Source organism: Pempheris klunzingeri, chromosome 15 (assembly GCF_042242105.1).
Source record: "Pempheris klunzingeri isolate RE-2024b chromosome 15, fPemKlu1.hap1, whole genome shotgun sequence".
In the NCBI taxonomy this organism is placed as follows: Eukaryota; Metazoa; Chordata; class Actinopteri; order Acropomatiformes; family Pempheridae; genus Pempheris; species Pempheris klunzingeri.
Window position 1 is genome coordinate 3,270,440 of NC_092026.1, and position 21,291 is coordinate 3,291,730.

General features: G+C 44.1%; 2 protein-coding genes across 2 annotated transcripts in view; one reads left to right on the plus strand and one right to left on the minus strand.

Moving 5' to 3' along the window:
• The first annotated feature begins 723 nt into the window (after positions 1–723).
• c8a (complement component 8, alpha polypeptide) lies at positions 724–5,663 on the plus strand. The gene is made up of 11 exons (XM_070845615.1): positions 724–833; positions 950–1,058; positions 1,633–1,780; positions 1,889–2,036; positions 2,217–2,406; positions 2,494–2,676; positions 3,360–3,600; positions 3,698–3,826; positions 3,982–4,139; positions 4,275–4,500; positions 5,512–5,663. Exons 1-11 carry the CDS (start codon positions 724–726, stop codon positions 5,661–5,663), a joined length of 1,794 nt encoding a protein of 597 aa, XP_070701716.1.
• Positions 5,664–6,125: 462 nt separating this feature from the next.
• The window catches only part of c8b (complement component 8, beta polypeptide), a 31,747-nt gene continuing 16,581 nt past the window's right edge, over positions 6,126–21,291 (minus strand). The window contains exons 8-26 of the mRNA XM_070844785.1: positions 21,224–21,283; positions 19,306–19,362; positions 18,923–19,031; positions 17,324–17,971; positions 15,679–15,806; positions 15,257–15,273; positions 11,560–11,585; positions 11,380–11,467; positions 11,075–11,222; positions 9,812–9,959; positions 9,138–9,279; positions 8,900–9,032; positions 8,175–8,372; positions 7,747–7,987; positions 7,480–7,608; positions 7,206–7,369; positions 6,533–6,686; positions 6,382–6,453; positions 6,126–6,280 (exon numbers count right to left, since the gene is read on the minus strand). Coding sequence (XP_070700886.1) covers positions 6,126–6,280; positions 6,382–6,453; positions 6,533–6,686; positions 7,206–7,369; positions 7,480–7,608; positions 7,747–7,987; positions 8,175–8,372; positions 8,900–9,032; positions 9,138–9,279; positions 9,812–9,959; positions 11,075–11,222; positions 11,380–11,467; positions 11,560–11,585; positions 15,257–15,273; positions 15,679–15,806; positions 17,324–17,971; positions 18,923–19,031; positions 19,306–19,362; positions 21,224–21,283 — 2,817 coding nt within the window. The remainder of the gene's footprint in view (positions 6,281–6,381; positions 6,454–6,532; positions 6,687–7,205; positions 7,370–7,479; positions 7,609–7,746; positions 7,988–8,174; positions 8,373–8,899; positions 9,033–9,137; positions 9,280–9,811; positions 9,960–11,074; positions 11,223–11,379; positions 11,468–11,559; positions 11,586–15,256; positions 15,274–15,678; positions 15,807–17,323; positions 17,972–18,922; positions 19,032–19,305; positions 19,363–21,223; positions 21,284–21,291) is intronic.

A 21,291-nucleotide genomic window follows, 5' to 3' on the forward strand; every position in this document is an offset into this window, starting at 1 on the left:
ACCAGACGTGCTCGTTCGTGTTGTTTGATTGACAGGCGAGAGGCGTGGGAGGCCTGTCTGTCTGTCTGTCTATCTATCTATCTGTCTGTCTGTCTGTCTGTCTGTCAGAGAGAGAGAGAGAAAACAAACAGCAACTATATTACTGACAATAGTAATGTGACTAATAATCAGCAATATGGTAACAATGAAAAACATGACAGTAGTGAATATATTCTAGTGGTCTAGTGGTTATACTGCTTTTACTTTTGGTTTATATATTATATAACATCTGATGCTCAGTCTTTTGTACTGTTTACTTAACCAGTAGAGTTTTACTCAGTATTGCTCCTCTAACTTTAGTAAGTTTGGAATGCTTCTTCCACCACTGATATTTCTACTGTTATACTACTAATATTATTACTACTAATTATAATAATAATAGATGTAGGAACATATTTGTGTTTCAGTTTGTGACACTGAAAGTGTGTGTGTGTGTGTGTGGGACAGTGTGTGTGTGTGGGACAGTGTGTTCTGGCTGGGTTGGAGTGTTTGTGGGGTGAGGATGAGAAATGGGGGTTATAGATCATTACAAAAAAAAAAAAATTCCCAACTGTTTGTCAGAGCATGTGTTTACTCTTGATCAATCATTGACTGTGGTGGGTCAGGACTGCAGTCCCCACAGGACTAAACAGCTGTTTAGTGATGTTGCATTTGAATCCTAAGGACTAGCTACTCAGTCTCAGTATGGGGACATCTATCAATTTACTCCTGGCTTTGTGCACGCTGCATCTTTTCATCAGTTGTAGCCTCATTGTGAATGCATCCAGGAGGCCATGGACAACTGCTGATAACAGGTGTAGTATCCTGGGCTTTACTGCCTCTTACAGAGCTGTGATTTAGTTTATCCCGTGCACCGCGGCATAAACTGAGATGATGACAGGTGGTTTTTTTGTGGGGGGGGCAGCAGCAGTGGGGCCGGGGTGAGGAAGGCCAGAGCTGTAAACAGACCGATTCCCGTTAACTGTAAGCTGGGGGCGTGGTCATCTTGGACTCCTTGTAACTCCTGCACAGACAAAAAGGTAATCATCGTTTGGAGATTAAAGATTTGATGATTAGAATTACAGCTTTTATTATTGCTGGCTTGTGCAATAACCTGGATAGTAAAACTGAAGCTCCCTCCAGCAACAACACTGGAGTAGAAATGTTTTTGTTGTTGTCAGGTAGCACAGATTATGAAGGAGATGATCAATAGGTCCAAAGGGAACAATGATAATATTTAATCTGCTCCAATACGGTCAATAAAAGTGGGTCGTACAAATGCTCCTGCAACCTCCAAAATACACAACTCATTTAGGATCTTTGGACCAACTTGTAGACTCCACATATCAAGTGAACGTAGAAACGTGACTTTATTGTCACAAGCTCAGCAGTTACATGAAGTAATCACTCACACAGCAAGAAAGTAATATAATATATAATAAATAAGGTATATACAACTATATATAATAATAATAATTAAAATAAAATGCACTGTACTGTATGCTACTCTCTTCTAAAGGCTTTCTGCATGAGTCTGTATGTCTCAACCCTGGCATAAGAGAACGGACACACTGGGTGATTTTAAGCACTGACTCGTTTTCAACTCTGTCACAGTTCCGTTTCCGATACTTGGAGAAGCCCTCGCAGTTTGGTGGCACCGAGTGCACGGAGACTCTGTGGGAGAGGCTGGCGTGTCCAACAGCAACCACGCAGTGTCTGGTGACAGATAACTGTGGAGAGAGCTTCACCTGCCATGAATCTGGCAAGTCCCGCCAACGCCACTCAGATAACACATCCTCTGTTCAGCTGAAGGTGTTTTCTACAGTACAGCACATGTAAACCTGTGACTTGCCCGTGTCTGTCCATCCAGGGCGTTGCATCAGCATGTCCCTTCACTGTAACGGGGAGTCGGACTGCGATGATTCCTCTGATGAAGACGGCTGTGAGGATTTCAACCAGAGAGACGACAAGTGTTCCACCCTACTGCCCATCCCCGGTGCTGAACGTGGCACTCAGGGGTGAATGCTTCATAGCTCACATGGGTGTTACTGCTATTTACTTTGTTTATATCATGTGGCAGAAATTTCAAAGGCAATGCAAAGCCATCAATATCACCAGAACAGTGAGAATATATACAGGAAATGTCTCATTTGAACTTCATACCTCTACTTAATAACAGATTCTTCTACTTTGCGTAGCTACAACATCCTGACTGGAGAATTTGTGGATCCTGTGCTGGACCCGAAGTACTACGGAGGAGAGTGTGAGTATGTTTATAATGGAGAATGGAGGAAATTCACCTACGACTCATTCTGCGAGAACCTGCACTACAATGAAGACGAGAAGAACTACAGGAAACCGTACAACTTCCACACCTACCGCTTCATGGTATAGTAATGTCGAGAGTTTATGTCTTTGTGTAATTGAACAAAGGGGCTGCTGAGACATCCTGACGTGTGACTTCATCTGTTACAGGCTGAGGCTAGATCAGATGGCTCTCATGAGTACTTTGATGATGTGCTCAGTCTGCTGAAGGCCAGGAAGAAGATGCATTCTTCCAATGCAGGTGTCACAGTTGGGCTCTATTATGTGGAGGTGGGACTGAGTGGAAGTGAGGAGTCAGACTTTCTCCACAACTTAACCCGGTATAAAAGCCAGGTATGATCGAAAAAACCGAAAGGTTTTACATGTTAAGAAGTGTGAGCGTCTATTTGTGCAATCAGTCGTCAGACAGACGTTATTTTGCTCTTAATTCCAACGCTACAGGACTTTCATCCAGAAAAGCAGGAATCAAACCTTGTGTGAGACCAAGAGAAAGTGACATTCATTTATCTGTTAACTTATATATTTCAGTTTTCCTTTATTATTACCAGTTTCAGTTGCAGTTTGGTTACATTTAGGCACCAAAACTAGGAAAAGATCATGGTTTGTGTTAGAATAATGAGTCAAATACAAATTTAAAAGGCAGTGTGCACACATCTCAAATGATTTAAGGCAGATGCTGTTTGCACAGCCCTGACTGTTTAAGATCAGGGTTGGTTATTTTTTTACACCTCTAATTTGCAATAATTGTTAGGAAATACGGGTTAGCCTGTCGTCCAAAGTTAATTAAATCTTCCTCTAAAGCTCACTAATTGACACGTTACATGGTATAAAGTGTATAAAGTGTAAAAACAAGAAGTTGTGATTTTACTTGGGGGATACGTAGTCAACATTTCTTCAAGTAACAAAGACTTCAGGAAGTTATTTCAGTTTTTGGGCAGATTTTTTAAAAAAAAAAATCACTATTTCTACGTCTGAAAGAAGAAATAATTTACTCTAAACACTGTTTCTGTCCTCAGCATCAAGGGTTTGTTCGGCTTTTGTCCAACGTGCAAACGGCCCACTTCAAAATGAGAAGTAATAAGTTGATGCTTCATGAAGATTTCTACGTTTCACTCATGGACCTCCCCGAGCAGTACGAGTTTGGGATGTACTCCCACTTCTTCAACACATTCGGCACCCACTACGTCACCGAGGGAACTATGGGAGGAACCCTTGAATATGTGGCGATTATCAACAAAACATCTATGGCAGAATCAAGTACTGTGGCCTTTTGTTGAACTAGTTTGTTCATCAGTGTCATTTAACAGAGTAGGACATGTAACCTGTCTTTAATCCTCCTCCATAACTCTCACAGAGATGGAGGGTGAACAAGCCGGTAGATGCCTTGGTGCCTCTATTGGTTTTAGCTATCCCCTCGACGTCGGAGACCTGGGCATCAAAGCGCGTGGGAAGAAATGCGGTAAAGAAGGACGTTTTAGCCAAGGTAAGAGGTCCTCATCATGGTGAGTTAGTTTGAATTTGCATGATCAACTTTATTTTCAAATTTCCATTCACCTGACAAATGATGTGCTGCAGTCATGTCTGATCAGAGCTTACATTACAAATGGGATTTTTTTTCCTTTTCTTTTTAAAATGTAGATAAGGACTCTAAATCATCTCTGGTTGAGGACGTTGTTACTCTAGTGAAGGGGGGCATCACAGTCAGCAGCAGCGGCCTGTTGGCTATCAGGAACCCTGAGACCTACAGGAACTGGGGAGCGTCTCTCAAGTACAACCCAACGCTCATCGCACATGAGGTAACTTAACAGAAGGAGCATTTGACATTTTTGACACGACATGCTCTTCACCTGAGGACTTAAAACAGAAGTTAAACTTAACTTCTCAATTTCTTTGCTGGTTTGGTCATCTGTTTTTGTCCCCATATGACCTAGATCATGCCAATTTATGAGCTAGTGCGCCTCAGCACGGCTGCTGACCAAATAGGTGTGAGACTCGCCAACCTGCAGAGGGGCTGGGATGAGTATCTGCAGCAGTTTGACTCCTGCCGCTGTGCCCCCTGCAAGCACAACGGGATCCCCGTCCTCGCGGGCACCTCCTGTAAGTGCATCTGTAGGTCAGGCTACCAGGGAGAGGCCTGCGAGGAGACTCACAGAGAAGGTGAGACTGTTGTCATAGGTGAACCAGCGGAGGTAGACAGGTTTGAAACACTCTCCTATCTGTCCGTCGAATATGAAGCTGGAGACAAGAGACGGTAAAGACTGAAAGCAGAGGGAAAGAGCGAGCTCGGCTCTGTCTGAAGGTAAAAACTGGCTCCTTTAAAGCTCACTAGTTAACTTGTTATGTCGTGTTTTGTTTAGTCCGCTTGAAAAAAAAACAACCAAAGTGTAAAGACAACAAGTGTCTTCGCGAGCAGTGATGAGTGTGAAGTCGCCAGGCAACCAGCAGACACTCCAGGAAGTCACTGTGCCTGATCAGTACATAAAAAACACTCTCTTTGTTTTTACACTGCGGTTTTTGTGCGGAATAAATAAACATGAACAAGCAAAACAAGTCAGAGCCATGTTGGCTGCCCCCCCCCCCCTGCTTCCAGTCCTTGTGCTAAGCTAAGCTAATTGGTTTCTGGCTGTAGCTTCATATTTAAGTACAGACATGAGAGAGAGAGAGAGTGGTCACAGCACATGTCCCAGAATGTCAGAGTGTTCTGTACTGTAAATAAAAGCAAACCCACAAAGGATAAATATTCCATTAAAACATCCTGCCTTCAGAGTTTCACTCTGAAATCAAAGTTATTATCAGGAATGGTTCCTTTCAGTGGAATAATTCATAATGCTGCAGGTAATTACAGCAGTCGGCTAAAAGTAGTGCAATAAAAAGTCAAATATTTTCTTCTTGAATACCATTGAGTAAAACTACACTCTTACAAAATGTATAAGGACAGTAAAGCATGTGTATATAAAGTTATTCTCTAATGAAACTACTAGTGACATCTGACAGGAAGCTGTTCACTTTGATCAGTTTGCCTTTTTAATAAAATGTGCCATGCATGCACTGTTGTGTCTTCTTGTCCTCGGGTCACAGGAGGTGATGGAGTAACGACAGTGTGCAGACATATCCTGTTTCCAAATCTGTTTCCTTTTGTCAAAATCGTCTTTTAATTGTACTCGACAGATACCAAGACAGACGGGTCGTGGTCCTGCTGGGGGGGCTGGTCAGCCTGCGCGTCAGGGAGGAAGACTCGGACAAGAACCTGTGACAATCCTGCACCCGATAAAGGTGGAGCAACCTGCCTGGGCTCGTCCTCTCAGACTCAGCGCTGCTAGAGTGACGCTTCCCTCACACTGGGATGCTCTGAAGTGCTCATTAAGACTAACACATTAAGTGCTTTTTCAACCGCAATCTTTTCGTCAATGTTGGGGTTTGGAAAATAAAATGAAATCTATGTTCCTTGAGTGTGTCGTGCAGGTGTGCAGGTGTGCAGGTGTATTTTTTCTTTCTGGCTGTGAACATATATGTGAATTGGAAGGTTATATTTGGATGACAGGAGCTGAATCCAGGTCAGTGGCTCCAACAGATCTGGTTACATGCTACAATGCTACATATCAAGAAATGACACACATGATTTAACATTAAATATTCATTGAAGATGTCCCATTTAGGTAAGTCTGTTTTTATTCAAACATGATTCATTATATCACACTGGGCAGTCAAAAACAGACAAACACATCACAGTCTAAACTTCAGATTTCAAGATTTTCAATTTTTATCTTTATATCAAGGTCGTTTTAGAAGCAGTCAGTAGACTCTTGCTCCAGTCCCCTGCATGCCAGGCCTCCATTGTTGGGCGCTGGGTTGTTACACTGTCGACTCCTCGTCATTGTCCGTCCGCTGCAGGATGACCATGCACCCCAGCAGCTCCAGCTGCCATCAATGGCTATATCTGTCCAAAGAGGTCATATATCATATCATGTCATGTCATGTCACATCATATCATATCATAAACTTTGTAGGTTTTATGCAAGATAGATCTTGAAGTTGAACCTTTTTGTCTATGAGTGATCTCACAGGCCAGTCCAGTGTAGCCAGCAGGACACACACAGTCACACCTGGTGCCTGTTGAGGAAGGCAAAGATGGCTCCTTTACCGTCATCATCATTACCAACATCGCTGCCATTAATATCCTCTGAGGTACCTCTCAAAACAGCCTTTCCATTGTTGCGGCAGGGGGCACATCGACACGGACTAGCCTCTGCCAGGTACTCTGACAGCGCTCTCTTCAGGTTTCTCTTCAGGGTGGCATCCTGGGAGAAGTCCCTGGAAGTCACCAGCTCATACAGCGGCCGTGTCTAATGAGAAACAAATGCCATTATTAAACCAGGATCTTGTTACTGCTTAAATTCAATTCTCTTGGATTGAGTTTTCTTGCACAGAGCCAACTGGAAAGCCCCACAAATGCTGAAACTTGACCATGTTGGAGCACGGCAGCCTGTTTGTGTTTGGCACAGTTACTATTTGGCATATTTTTCTGTTTGTTCTCCAACTTGCTATTGATCAGCCCTGCTTGTACTTTGCCAACCTGTAAATGTGCCAATGCTGGTACCACCACCGTTGGTGGACTCTTGTCATGTTTCTGCAATAATCAGTCAGATCAAATTCCACGTAGACACTTTTAAAACAGCATCAAATTGACATGGTAAACTGTAAAGGAAGGCATTAAGGAGATGTTAATTGTATTAAGGTCACAAGAGACTGTGGGAGAAATGAAGCACAGATGAGAGAGCATTGTAAATGGGAATACACAAACAGCGTGAACAAAAACAAAGCTAGACAAGGTTAGTGAGGAATAAAATTCAAGGGAGACTCACTGTTCTGCGAATGAAGTCAGGGTTAAAGCGCACGCCCTCGCCCCACAGCCCCATCAGCTCCGGGGTGGGAAGCTTTTTAGACACCAAAGCAGTGATGGATTTGCTACTCCCACCCCTGACAACAGCAACAAAATCCTCCACCATGCTGCCGTTCACTGTGTCCTCTGCAGAGACAGAACGACTTCAGAGCTCTAGCATCAGCTCATGTGACCGATGCCAAACCAAAGGTTTTCTGCAGACTGCAAAGCATTTGATAAAAAAAACGGGACCTCACCTCCCATCTCATTCAACAGGCCATTACAGGATCCACCCTGAAACCCCGCTGTCAAATAAGCACCGTAGATGTTGGCTCCAACCTTGAGGCCGAACTGTGTGCAGCGCTTGTAGTCGTCCAGGGAATAATCTAGAAGAACAAAACTCCTTCAGGTGGCGGCCATGAGGTTGTGTGACATGTCGTTATCGCTGCCAAACTGCAGTATCACGGAAGAAGAAATGAAACCAAACTTGATTTGACTGACTGACTACCCTACATATCCATTACCCGTCTTCTCGAGCTTCTCCTTGTTCAGGATGATGGTGTGCTCGTAGTCTCCACCGAGGGCAGCCTCGGTGACGTAGTGTGTGCCGTAGTCTTTGTAGATCTGTCTGAATTCCCCATAAACATAGGACTGTGGCAAAGAGCGCAGACGCTGCAGGAACTCCGGGTGAAGCATCAAATCCTCTGACTTCAACATGTACTGGGCCAACTCCAGCTCTGCTTTGGCCCTCACAAAGCTGTTAGTCTGGGGAGAGAGAACCAGTGGGAGGAAGGTGTTGGCTACCTCACTGCTTTCAGATATTTGAAATGACTTGCGGGTTTGTATAAAAATCATAAATCTATCATTTTTGGCTTGGTTTTGTTGTGTTTTGTTGGAGAAATCAATAAGATGTGCAGAGGTCAGGAGGAATGAACAAACACGACGGCCCCACCTTGCCAGAGGCACTGAGAATCTTCTTCACCGACTTGGTGTATTTGGCATCATTGAAGTTGAAGCCAAATTCAACTATGCCTGGAATGGCAAAGCCAAAGGAAACAGTGGTTTGGGTTGCACGCTCTCTCGTGGTGAAGTCCATGTAGTCAGAGTATGTCTCAAAAGACTGCAGGGTGAAATCATACGAGCCTTTTGTCTGTAAACCAAAAAAAGCAATTAATTTACTTTGAATTGTGTTGAGGACATAACAGATAAAAGAATGTGATGAAAATTAAGAACAAATAAGAAAAACCACAATTATTAGGGGAAAAAAATGAATCATAGCCGACACAAAGAAAAAATTAAACCATGTTCTAATAAGGCACCTTTTTATAAAAGCTTGTAGTTAATAGCATTATTATTAGTTAGTTTGCCAAGTTGTGTCTGTCCTTTCTGTTTAGATTTAAATATACAATATCTAATGTAATATGTAATGTAGTCATAAATGTTGGTAATTTATTAATAAATGCTAAATAAGTTGTTGATTAATCAATTTTGGTCCAGTTCCTCTGCAGCCCTCTTCTGAAAGCTAAGCTGTATTTTGCTCCATACTGTTTAAAACTGTTCTTATTAATGGCTGATAACTGATCCATGAAGTAATGGTAACAGATTTATTGACCATTAATAAAGATATTAGTCGCACCATATAGTTTATAAAGGCTGGTGTGTTAGTACTCAGTATACCTGTAGAGTGTACTGCTGCAGGTTGTAAGGCTTCCTGAATCTCACATCCTGGATGTAGTGCGGCAAACAGCTGCCGGCGTAGTATCTGTTATCAAGCACCACTCCCTCCAGGTTACTGTTCAAGATGTTGATTCTGAAATAAGAGCAACAGCACTAACGGTGAGCAGACTGATTTGAGACGAGCAACATGTTTACATATCTGGGATCCACATTGTACACTAAGGGGAATGTGACTCACCCTTTGGCAAGGTTTTCGATTCCCCAGTACTCCTCAACCTCCTGCCTGCAGGGCTTGGACACCTTCTTGCAGCCGGCTTCATCCGACATGTCCCCGCAGTCGTCCTCCCCACTGCACTGCAGAGTTCTGGGGATGCAGCGGCCTGCAGGAGACCAAAGGCACCGATGGCATTGGGTTTTATATTCCTAAACAACAATCTTGGCAATTATGATTATTTTCTTTCTTGCTAAAGGTTATATGAGAAGATTTATCAATAAATATCAAGCAGATAGGTATTGGTAAGCTGTTAATTTACCTTTGGACAGAACCAGGCTAGCTGTTCTCCTCTGGTTCCAGTCTTTATGCTAAGCTAAGCTAATTGGCAGCTGGTTGTAGCACACTGGGACAGGGTGCTTTTGTAAATCTCTGCAGCAAAATGTCAAACTATCCCTTTAAGAACAAAGCTCTTAAAATGCAAAATGCAAGTCTAAATCCTCCTGAGTGGAATAAAAAGATGATTCACTCACATCGAACACAGATTATTAACGCTCTCCATCTTGTGACTTGAATTTCAAACACCCTAACACTCCTCTGTTACAGCTGTGTGGTTGTATAGCATGACTGTTCATAATAATAATGCTAAATGGTTTCCCAGAAAGGGGAGCAGAGTATGTAGGGATAGGTGTGGGAGCTACCTGTGTGGGTGCAGAGGAACCCTTCACACAAAGGAACATTGTCACAGGTGTAGCGGGCTGGAACGGTACAGGCCTCCTCCTCCCTGCCATGAAAATTGCACGGCTGTCCTCCAAACTGAGACGGCTGGTCCAGTTTAGCATAGCGATACTGGATGGTGGAGGGAGACAGGCGCATAAGCGGTCAGAGAAAGACAGAGGAAGGCTCGCCGCAACCCAATAAAGGTGGTGGAAGAGCTCGGAAATGGCCCCGGGGAACTATAACAGCCGTAATCCCATTAGAGGGCTGTTTTCACTTTGTCACGTCAAGGTTATTAATCCCCCTCCTTGTAAAGTGGATGAGATAGAGCACTGAAGTACATCAGCTGAGGCCTCTGCCAGCAGTGGAGCTTCACCTCACAGAAAAACAGCCCACAGGAGTCAAAATGTTGAATGTCTCCAAACTGCAGAATTTTAATTATCTCTCAATCCCAACACTACAGGAATAATTACTTTATACAATTTTAATTTCATGTACCATGACTGCTGCATTACAATTGCTTCCATCGGTCTGTCTGGCCTGTAGCTCAGCGGGATGTTGGCCATGCACTGTACTTAGGGTTAGGGTTTTTACTTGTTTGGGCTTTTTATTTAATTGGTTGAATGTTAGGTAAAGCCTAACTGCTTTATGAGGGTTGATTAATAAGATAGATGCATTTTTTTTCTTTTACCTTTGGACAGAGCCAGGCTATCTGTTTCCCTCTGTTTCCAGTCTTTGTGCTAAGCTAAGTTAGCCTCCACACACGTTTCCCTTCAAGGTTAAAAGTTTTTGTAGAAGAAATCCTTCTGTTAATTAGCAGGTGTTTCCGCACTGTGGGGGATTCATTCCAACTTTACATTTTTTGGTAAAATGAAGCGTGGCATTAGTTCAGGCAGAGCACTGAAGATGTATTAGCTGATTGGTATCAGCTGTTTCCGTCATACTTCACAATCACTGGCTCATTCACATTAGTCTGCCTCATCATCTGTCTGCTAACATCCAATCATATTCATGCAGGTGTACAGCACGAACATTATAATCACATATTTCCCTCTATTGCTCAGCTGCTAACGCTGTTTGCTGGCACAGCTCCCTTCACCAAGGCATTAGATTACTAATGCTCATGCATCAACCTGCTTTTGTCTGTTTTAAAGCAGATCATCGGGGAAACGTTGCCGTGTCCCCATGTATCATGGCTGCGATGTCCCCCAGGCCCACTGTCACCTGTCTGGTATCATCATACTTACTCTTTTTTTCTGACAGGTATCACAGCGTGACCACACGCTCCACTCTGATAAGACACAGTCCACTGGGTGAACTACCGCCTGATCTCCCACTGACCGAGCTTCACGAACACCAGGCTCTGTGTGGCTCGCTGTTGTGGCAGCGGCGTTACTGTGACATGTAGATGACACTCAAATCAAGACAAATGGACGTGAACTTTGGACTTTGGAAAGAAAGGTATTTTGCTATAGGATTGGTTGTCTGAAATACATTTTAATCAGATAAAAGAGAAATACAGGTGATCTGTTAATAAAAAGACAACTCTTACCTTAACAGCACCAGGCTCAAAGCAACATGGATTAGACAGCAGTGTAAATTGAGTGCGCCCATCCATATCAGTGCAGAAAGCATGGTTGTGTGTTATGACTGACTGTGGAGGAGTGGATGGCACTGCTCAGCTCTCTGTGTAAACACTCACTGATCAATACTGGCCTGGATGTGAACTCACTGCTGCCATCAGACTCAGAGGTGGAGCTGAATACACAACACCGCAGGCCGGAGAGCCATAAAACCAGGAGGTGGTTTTAGGTCAAAGCGTATTTATCGCAGATTTAACACACACCTCTGGGTTATAATGAAGTGGTTTAGTTCTTTTCAGGCACCATAAACGTTCCTGTGTGTTATCTGTAGTAATGTGATCGATCTGAAAAGGCTAAAAACACACACTTCAGATCGACTGTTGTGAAAAGTAAAGGCTTTGTAATAAAGTAAATTCCTGCCTGACTTCTGTTGTCACACCATTTGAGTCATGTTTGTGTACTTGAGACCTTTAAACTTTGTTCCCCTCCACTAATTTTGGATTTTATAGAATGACACAATCCACTGACTCTGCTGTGGTTTTCTTACAACATTGTAGTTTTGTTATAACACTGCTGTGGCAACACAGCATTATTACTCACTAATCTAGTAACTGCTAACTGCTGTAATTATAAGAACTACAGCACAGAGATGTATTATCCTTGCAGTATGTGCAGTGGGATGCTAATGGTAGCTTCCTGTGTGCAAAGCATATTGTATTTAGCTACAATATTGATGTACAGGTAAAGTATTTATACTTTATGCTACTTTATTAATGTTCTGTATTTGATCTTGGAATCCACAATGAACCACTTTAATAAACAACCGACTGTAGAAACAGTACAAATCTGTAATTTGACCAGCTACAATAAAATGCTGCTAACACACTAATAACATCACAGGGGCCATTTTTCCTTTTCTATTGTCTGTGCTGCTTAGACTTAACCCAGAAGAACCCACGGCGACACAGGGGTCACAGGGGTCACAGGGGTCACATGGGTCATGGGGGTCATGGGGGTCATGGGGGTCACAGGCCTTTTAAGCATTCTGGAAACGTCTCTAAACAGCTTTATCCTTCAATTTATCTCAAGAAGTGACCATTTCCAAAACGGTGGTCTGCCTGATTAAAACCTGTGACACAACTAGCTGATTTTAAATAGTTTTTGTTATTAAAAGGTGACTTTCAAACTGTTTAACAACTGAAACAGCTTCTGCTGTTGAGACATATTTAACATTTCAGATCTCGGACAGTCGGGGTAGCATCTCAAAAATAAGTTCAGAAATGTGTTCCTTGTGCTCCATTTAGTCTGTTTTATATCCCCCATAATTTTACTTAAAGGAGAAAAGTGATCTTGTGGGTTAAAGGTGAAATCCGTCACCTTCTTGCTGTGAGGGAACAGCGCTAACCTCCACACTGTGCTGCCCTGCTGGACCGTCAGTATTATAATTCCTTTGCTTTGGATACTTTAAGTGTATTTTGATTGCTAGCACTTTTACTAAAGTATGCTTCATGTGATTAATATAATCAGCACAAGGTAAAGCTTATACTACTACACCTCCTGTGTAGCCATAGAGCAATGACTGACTGCACCGAGGGCTTCTGAAGTATCTGTGTGAGGAGAGCAGCCTCTGTTGGCTGCTGTTGTGACCTTTCCAGTGGGTCGTTAGAAAGACGGCATCAGGTTAAAGACAGCAAAGAAGCCCGAGCAGAAGAGAGGGAATCACATGATATTTTATTTGTGACTGAACAGTGGCATGGGTACAGTGTACGGGGAAGTCATAGACGTACAAAAGTCCTTTTTTTCTCTTTTTCATGACAATTCTTAATTCCATAAATAAAATTTACAAAATATTTTGGACTATTTCTCATTTTTATTACACGAGCAGGGATACAGTTACCATTTGTTACTGTAAGTCTAGCAGTTAATAGTGATATCTCTATTGTTCATATTATATAACGTCGCCTTTCTTTTTGACCATTAGGATTTGGTGAAGCAGACCTACAATATGCCCAAGTGCTTTGTTACAACAATGACCTGTTTACTGTATACAAATGACCTGACAAGAAGAACAGTGACTGGACAACAAAAAGTAAACCTGATAAGGCATAGAAATGCACTCTACTGTCTCTGAGCGTGTGGTTATGAAGCCATGTCACATCAGTATGGGGTTTATTCTGCTTATTTGTTCAAGAAACCAAACAGAGATATGATTCTAAGAGGCAAGTTGTAAACAGTGTGACCTCAGCTGGAAATGTAGAGGATCTAAAAACAAACAAATGCAAAAAAAAAAAGGAAAATCTGCCTCCTAATTACTAAAATAAAAGTCTGCAACCTTTTAAGAAGTAGTAGGGTCTTTTGTCGCCACTCCTACGTCGGTCGACCCGTTTGTTTCTTTCATCTGTCAGGCTCGAAAGAGAGCGAAACAGGTACAGCAGGCTTTATTTTGAATGACCACGTAACACAGATTCACAGTTCATATCTCACCAACCAAAACAGAAACAAAGACATTTTTCTTTAGAAATAAAAAATAAATGGCAGCAAAGGCGAAACAAACATCCAGACGTCAAAAATGGAGGTGCTGGTAGGGCATTGCTTGAGAGAAACACAGGTAGTTGGCATCCAAAGAGGCAGAGAGCTATCTTATGGCACAGAGGCTCAGGTACGGGGGACCGGGAAGATTCTTATTTACAAAATAGATGTTTGGCAAATTTAGATTTCCACATTGATGCCTCAAAGTCATGTTGATATCTCTAATGACTCTGTGTCACCAACAAAGAATTCACAGCTTATAAAATAAGAAGAGAGAAATCACGTTTTTGATTGGTTTCAGATCGTGAAGGAAGCTGCAGAGAACAGTTTTTGCTCACAGCTGAGTCCGCTGAATCCACATTAAGTCCTTTCATGCAAGTGGACGAATCGGTGGAGCAACCCTATGAGAACATTTGGCAAATCCATCAGCTGTGCACAGTCTTTGCTGGTGGCGGTCGACGAACCGAAGGTCGACCGCATGCAGTAGGACGCTGCTCCTCTTGAAAAGTTCCAAAAAATAATTGCATCGTCAGCGTCACCATGGCTGTTCAATGCACAGTGGAGGGTGCTATCACCTCCTGCTGCAGGTCAAAGTATCAAAGGTCACTTCCTGGTTGAAAGGTTGTTTGATTGGACGATAAAGCCAAAGTCTGGTTGTCATGCTGAGGAGTTCAGTACAGTGTGTGTCCTCTGGAGGAAAGCAGATCCTAGGATAGCCAGCTTATTACAGAACTGCCAAAATATCCTTTCAAGGTTGAAAAACAGAGCAAGTCTGTGTAATCCAGCTGTGAGAGATGCTGCTGCTGCTGCTGCTGCTGCTGCTGCTCACAGCCACTCATCTCTCTCCTCTCCTCTTCTCTTTCTCATGAGCTTCTGTCTTGGCCTTGAGAGCTTCCATCCCCTGAAAGACAAAACAGACGCAGACATCACGAGGTTGCGTTTGCACAGTTGCAACTACGGCCATCGGGTGGCAACATCGTGCCTTCCTTATGGTTCATTTGGGCGATGCAGAGAGGCAGAGTGACAGAGACACTGAACCAAAGCAAGGCTCCTCTCCAGTTGGCAGCAAACCACTCATCCGCAAGGAAAAAAGGAGAAATATAAAACTAATGAAGAAACACAGAACAGGGTTATGAAAGATGTGAGAGAGGGGGGTGTGGTTGGACATTGGAGATGAAAAGAGCAAGGGCCAAGGCAGTAATAAAGAGAGGAGGGGGACCACGAAGTACCCACTCAGAGTCTGCTGTTCTCTAGCTGTCTTCCTGTGGACAGGTCTGATCCTGCGGAGGAGATCCGCTGGGCACCGGAGAGATCGACCTTGCAACAACAGAGCCCTGAGGGAGGGAGAGAGAGAGAGAGAGAGAGAGATGAACATATTCTGTTTTGCAGGTGACATATTTCATTTCCCGGAAAAATATCAGCCCAACATTGAGGAGAATGCCTGCTATAATTACCTTGAAACATAATTCTGCCTTATTATATATGATCTAATCAAGACACTTATATCATCTTTGACCTTTCGTGTTTAATTGACTTAACATTTTTCTAGGAAAAAAGGGTAAAATCAATGCAATCTGGCCGTATTAATCACATTCTACCTGTGTGATTACATGTGCTTGAGAGCAGATCATCCATATGACAATAACAGATTATACCATCGCGCCCGTCGGCTGTTAAATCAAATCCATGAATCTTATTGACGGGGATGTGACCCCGGGGGGGGGGGGGGCGGCGCTCACCGATTGCTCCTCCTTGACGGTGCTGGAGTTGCCCTCTGGCTCTACGGGGGAGTGATCTGTGGGGGGGTCACTGGCCTGGGAAGGGGGGCAGTCTGAGGACGAGCTCTGCTGAGGGGCTGGAGTGGAAGCTGATAGGAGAGCACACGAGAAACGTTCAGCAAATGTGTTACAGAAGATACAGCAGGAGGGTTTCCTGCTGTTCTGCTCTGTGAATGTCAGACTGTGAATATTTTAGCGTAACAGATACTGAGAAGTAGTGGATTCAAATCTGGATCACGACCTTTGTCTTCTCATCAATGTTCTCTGCTGTTATTCCTGACACTCTTGGTCAGTCTGCTGTTTAAGCAAAGCACAATTGTCTGCTCTCACAGCACAACAAACAAAGGCATCCCCCCCCCACCCTGTTTGTTTGTTGTCCCACAAGCACATGAGTGTCCAACCTGTGTGCCCATCTCTCTCTGCCTCTCTCCCTTGTTTCCTCTCCTCGTCCTCTCTTTTCATTCAGGCTTCTGGACCATCGGTTGTCCTGGGACTTCTCTCTCTCCCTCATGCCAGATGTTTTTAGTCTTTCTCCATGTGTGCATGCCTCCCCTCCCTCCCTCCCTCCCTCCCTCCCTCCCTCCCTCCTCTCAGTGTGTGTGCGTGCTTCCTTTCTCCTATCTCTGTGAATAATGTGTTTGAGTTTTGCCTCGTGTGTTTGTATAGTCGGTCCTCTTTCCAGGTGGAACCTCATGCAGCTCAGGTATGTTTGGCGGCACCTGATGTTGCTCAACGTCCTTTCTATGATTCTGTCATCCTGATCGTCCTTACTGTGATTTCACTGTGTTGGTCTGTTCTGTATACATGACGTGTGTTGCATATCAATCCAGCAGGGAGAGGAATTCCTCCTCTGTTGCTCGTTCTGAGGTTTGTTTTTTCTCATCAAAGGAGTTTTTCTTTATCCAAACTCAGGGTCTGAGGACCGAGGCCGTGTGATGCTGCACAGACTGTAAAACCCCTTGAGGCACATTTGTGATGCTGGGTTGTTTAAGCAAAACTGACTTGACGTGACATAGCTGCTTGCCTTGTCAAAGGTCAGTGGATTTATTGGTCAACACACCAGCCAAATGCTAACACCAGTATGCTAACAAGCTCACGATGACAATGCTAACATGCTGCTGTTTAGCAGTTAGAATGGTTACAGTGAGTGTTTGCATGCTAAGATTTACTGAAGCTGACGGCAGTGCTATTAGTTTTTAAGATATTCTTTAAATATTTGACCTGATGATGGTGTTAGACGTCGGGGGATCACCAAGGTCAACAGAATTCATCCTCTGACAACCATGAATGTCTGTAATTTCTTTTCTGAAATACATCCAGTCGATGTTCTAATCTAAGTAAAGCTGTTGGTGCTGGATAAAACTTTAAGAGATCACCAAAGTCATTAGGATTCATCCTCAGGGACCATGACTGTCAATACAACATTTCATAGATCTCACAGATGTTGAGTTAGTCCAGTCTGGTGGTGGTTTGGCTATTAATAGATCCACATCAACAAAGAGGCTAAAGATGTTGAAAATGTCACAAATGCTTCTTTCATAAACGGTACAGATGATGTTTCAGGAAGCGGCAGTTATGTAGGAGAATGATAATCAAGAACACTTACGTGATTCAGTCGAAGGTGACGTGGATGTACCTGGGCTCAAGGTCATCCTAGACAGATCAAGGTCACTACAGCTCCCTTCCTCTTCCTGGGGCGCAGCAGCTGGAGGTAGCAGCAGCTGACTGCAGACCAGCGTGTCCGGTACGCTCATGAGACCTGGGGTTCCACACCTGCTCACCGCTGCTGATGCGACGCCAGGCCCCACACCTGCTGCTGCAGCTCCTGACGTAGAGGGGCCCTCGCCCGCGTCTGAGTCCACGCCGAGGCCGTCCTTCCCCAGGCTCAGCTGCCTCTGGAGCAGGGCGGGGTCGGCCGTGTGCTGGGGGCTGGTGATGGCAGAGGAGGGAGCTGATAGGTCGCATGCTTGGGGGCACATGGTGGTAATGGGTACCAGGCCTTGGAGCATGGCAGCCGGTATGGCGTGTCCCCCCACGCCCACGGTCTGGGCCGGCATGTAGGCCGCCATGGCCGCCCACTGCTGCTGAGTGGCAGGGAAAATGTTGGCCTGGCTCCAGATGACCGGCTGACCGCTGGGGAGGACCTGAGCCACCTGGAGGGGCCCCTGCACGGGAAATGCCAGTGTCTGGGCCTGGGCAGGAAACGGCTGCTGCGTCCACTGGGCCGCCTGCACTGGACCCATGGTCATATAACCTGGAGTAGACACACCAGGACGAGGGAGAAGAAATTAAGAAAACGGTTGAAAGATATTGAGGAAGGAAGCTGGGATCTCAATCATTATGAGCACAGAATACATTTTCTCTCCTGTAATTACAAGTTCAATACATTGATTTTCATAATCACAGCATGCACCTCTATTAATATTGCTGTCTTGCAGACTGTGACTAACAATTAGAGCCTTTCAATGCTGAAGTTAATTGCAAAAAGGTGCAATTACGGCTTTTACAGTCACTGATGTGGTGTTTTTTGTTGTCAATGTCAAACAGACCTGTGTCTTAAATTAAAAGACCATACTAGTGGTGCCACAGACTGTATATAAATATATATATATATATTTATTCTGTTAGCATCCCAGGTGTGAATCGCAGGTCGAACCCGGCAATTACAAGAACATGAACACATTCATTTATTTTCTTCAACAGAAAACTCAAACAATAGGCTACAAAACATGCTTACCTCCTCTTAAAGCAATCTCCTCTGAAAATATTACAGTTGCACTCATTAAATATTTAAGACTGCCAAACACGCTTGAGATCAGTAAGTAGTGACAGTGTCATATCCATGTTTTCGTCTAGTTCATGTTGCTATGAGTGCTTCAGAGTGTTTGCTGCTTCAGGAATGATACTGGAACATATTCGTATTCTTAGAAAACTATAATGTCAGTGCTTTTGCCATCATACGCAAAAACCACGAGTAGGGTCCTTTAAGAAATACCACTTTACTGTATCTCCTTGGGTTACAGCATAATCACACTGCTGCTCGATGTGTGGCCCTTATGAAAACTGAGATAAATCCACATCCTGCTAAATCTTGGCAAGGTATTCACAAAACTGCACATCAAAGAAAGACATCCCTGCCAGCACTTTATTCCCTTTTAAGTTTCCTATTGTGGAAAAGATGCAGCGTTTCAGCCTGGGTGGCTACCTGACGGCACGGAGGTGGGGCTGAAGGGGGCGTACATCTCAGCAGGATTGTGTTGCTGCTGGCGGCTGCTCCTGCTAGGGTCCAGTGTGTTGGCAGGTGATGGGGGCATCTGGGAGGCAAAGCACACACACACACACACACACACGCACACACACACACACACACATGCACAGATGTCACCACTATCAAAGTCACCTAAAAGTCACGGAGCTGCACATTTATCTTTAATCTGCAGTGCTGTCACATTTTCAGGTAATTTAGATCTCTGCCACTGTTCTAATGAAATGACCCAACATTACAGATGAAATAACATCATTTCTCCACGCAATTCTCTAAAATTGCATCAATTACACAAAGTTAATCGGGGTTCGGTTTTGTGTGGCACTACTCACCGAGGGAGGAGTGGACATGTCTCCGAAAAGATCAAAGTGGTTGATATTCTGTGAGACGAACCAAGGGATGAGGGAGAGAGGGAGACAAAGTCCAGTGATACATCACGACAATGAGATTTGCACAGTCATGAAACCTTGAATTCGTCTCCAGATAGGGTATGGTGGTGGCATGGGTGGCTAGGTGTGGGGAGTGAAATCTATTCACAAAGGCAGTTTATGCTGTGGATGGCAAGAAACAACTATCCCCTCGTTTCATTATCAGAAAATGGATCTAAAATGAATCTTTCATGGCTTGCTATAATTGAGTGGGTAAAAGGCTATTCAGCCCCATAAAACAGGCTCTGATTAGATATTCTTATGTCTGCCAATCAAGAGGGGGGCCCCCTGTGTGAGCCTGGGCTGCTTTATCATGCTGATTCTACTCCGCGAGCAGGCAAATACACAGAGGAGTGTGTTTATTTCATTGAATGAACGAGAGAAGAAGCTCCTGGAACCACCCAACCGAGACAATGAGGCCACCTCACCCTATAGGCAGACGTGACCCCTGCACTAGACCCCTCTGTCCTCCACTCGCACTACTGAAAGGAGCGGGGACGCGGCTATGGAAGAGACTATGGGATGGCTAAGTTGCATGAAATGTCTCTGGGGCCATGCACAAGCAGACAATGAATTCACCATAAAAGCACGAAAACACACACAGGGTTTGCATGCTGTAAATAAAGAGACACACACACACACACACAAACACACTGATATTTAAAGAAAAGAAAGAAACGGGAGGAATCACAGCAATCAGTGTTGCTGCTGACAGGGCGTTTATGTCCTTGAATAAGGCGGGGCATGGCAGATCGCACAGCACTTTGGGACCACTGAGGGGCACAGTATGAGTCAGAAATTTGGAAAAAAGGTAAACATTGTACACAGAGGTCTCTCCCTGCAGGCACTGACACACATCAGGGGAGCTCGAGGCTCTCAAAAAGCTCCAACTGAATGAACAGACAAGCAGTAACACTTAGAGATATGGAAGCGCTGCTACTTATACTGGCATGGGCTGTTTGGGTGAGATAGCGAGGGGGCCGAGACAGTTTATCTGTTTGATATGCTGAACAACAAGCACACAAACAGCGAAGAGCAGAGAAGCACTTTGCTAGGGCTGTTTTCAAAAGTTGCGTGGAAATCCTCTCTGGGTGAATGTTTGGCGAAATTGGCTTGAATGAATGTTTTTTTTTTTTTTTGTTTTTTTTTTCTAAGCGATTTGAGAGATGTAATAGCGTGGTCACTGCATGGTGGTGGAAAACTCATAAAACCTACCAGGATGAGATGAAATATACTGCATGCAGCTCAAACCCAACACCCACCCCGCCTACAAACCTCTCGTCCTCATCCTCTGAGGAAGACGGAACAGCCACCCCTTTATTCATCTAGTCAGTGCACTGTGCACGTCAGAAGGGACCAACAAACAGGCTACGAATAAAACTGATTTTGTCTCGACCATCTGGCCCCGACATGCGTTAGATTCTGCACAGGATTGGATTTTGGATAGGAAGCCTGCCCCTCTAATGTCCTGTGAAATTGCTGACATGTCTGACTTTGGTTGACCAATCAATTAGTCTTATCTCTTCAAGCAGGCTAGGCATGGCCAATGTAGCTATTGTTTCATCATCATCATCACAGAAAGCAGATGCAGACACAGGCAGCTTGTCTGAATCGTCCTTGGCGTCGGAAATGCGCTTTAGAGCCTGTGGACTGTAAATGCAAAACTAAAACCATTAAATACAGTAGAGCAAAATATCAAAAATGGACGCTGCGGTCTACGGGGGCTTTAGGCGCTTCTGTCAAGAGGATCGTAAAAGAGAGGTTTGCAAGTAGGAGGGTAAAGAAACAAATAATAAAAAATAAAAACACCTACAGTCATGAAATGGCGTTTTGGGACATCATAGATCCCTTCCTTCTGCTGACTGGTTGGGACCTGCATTG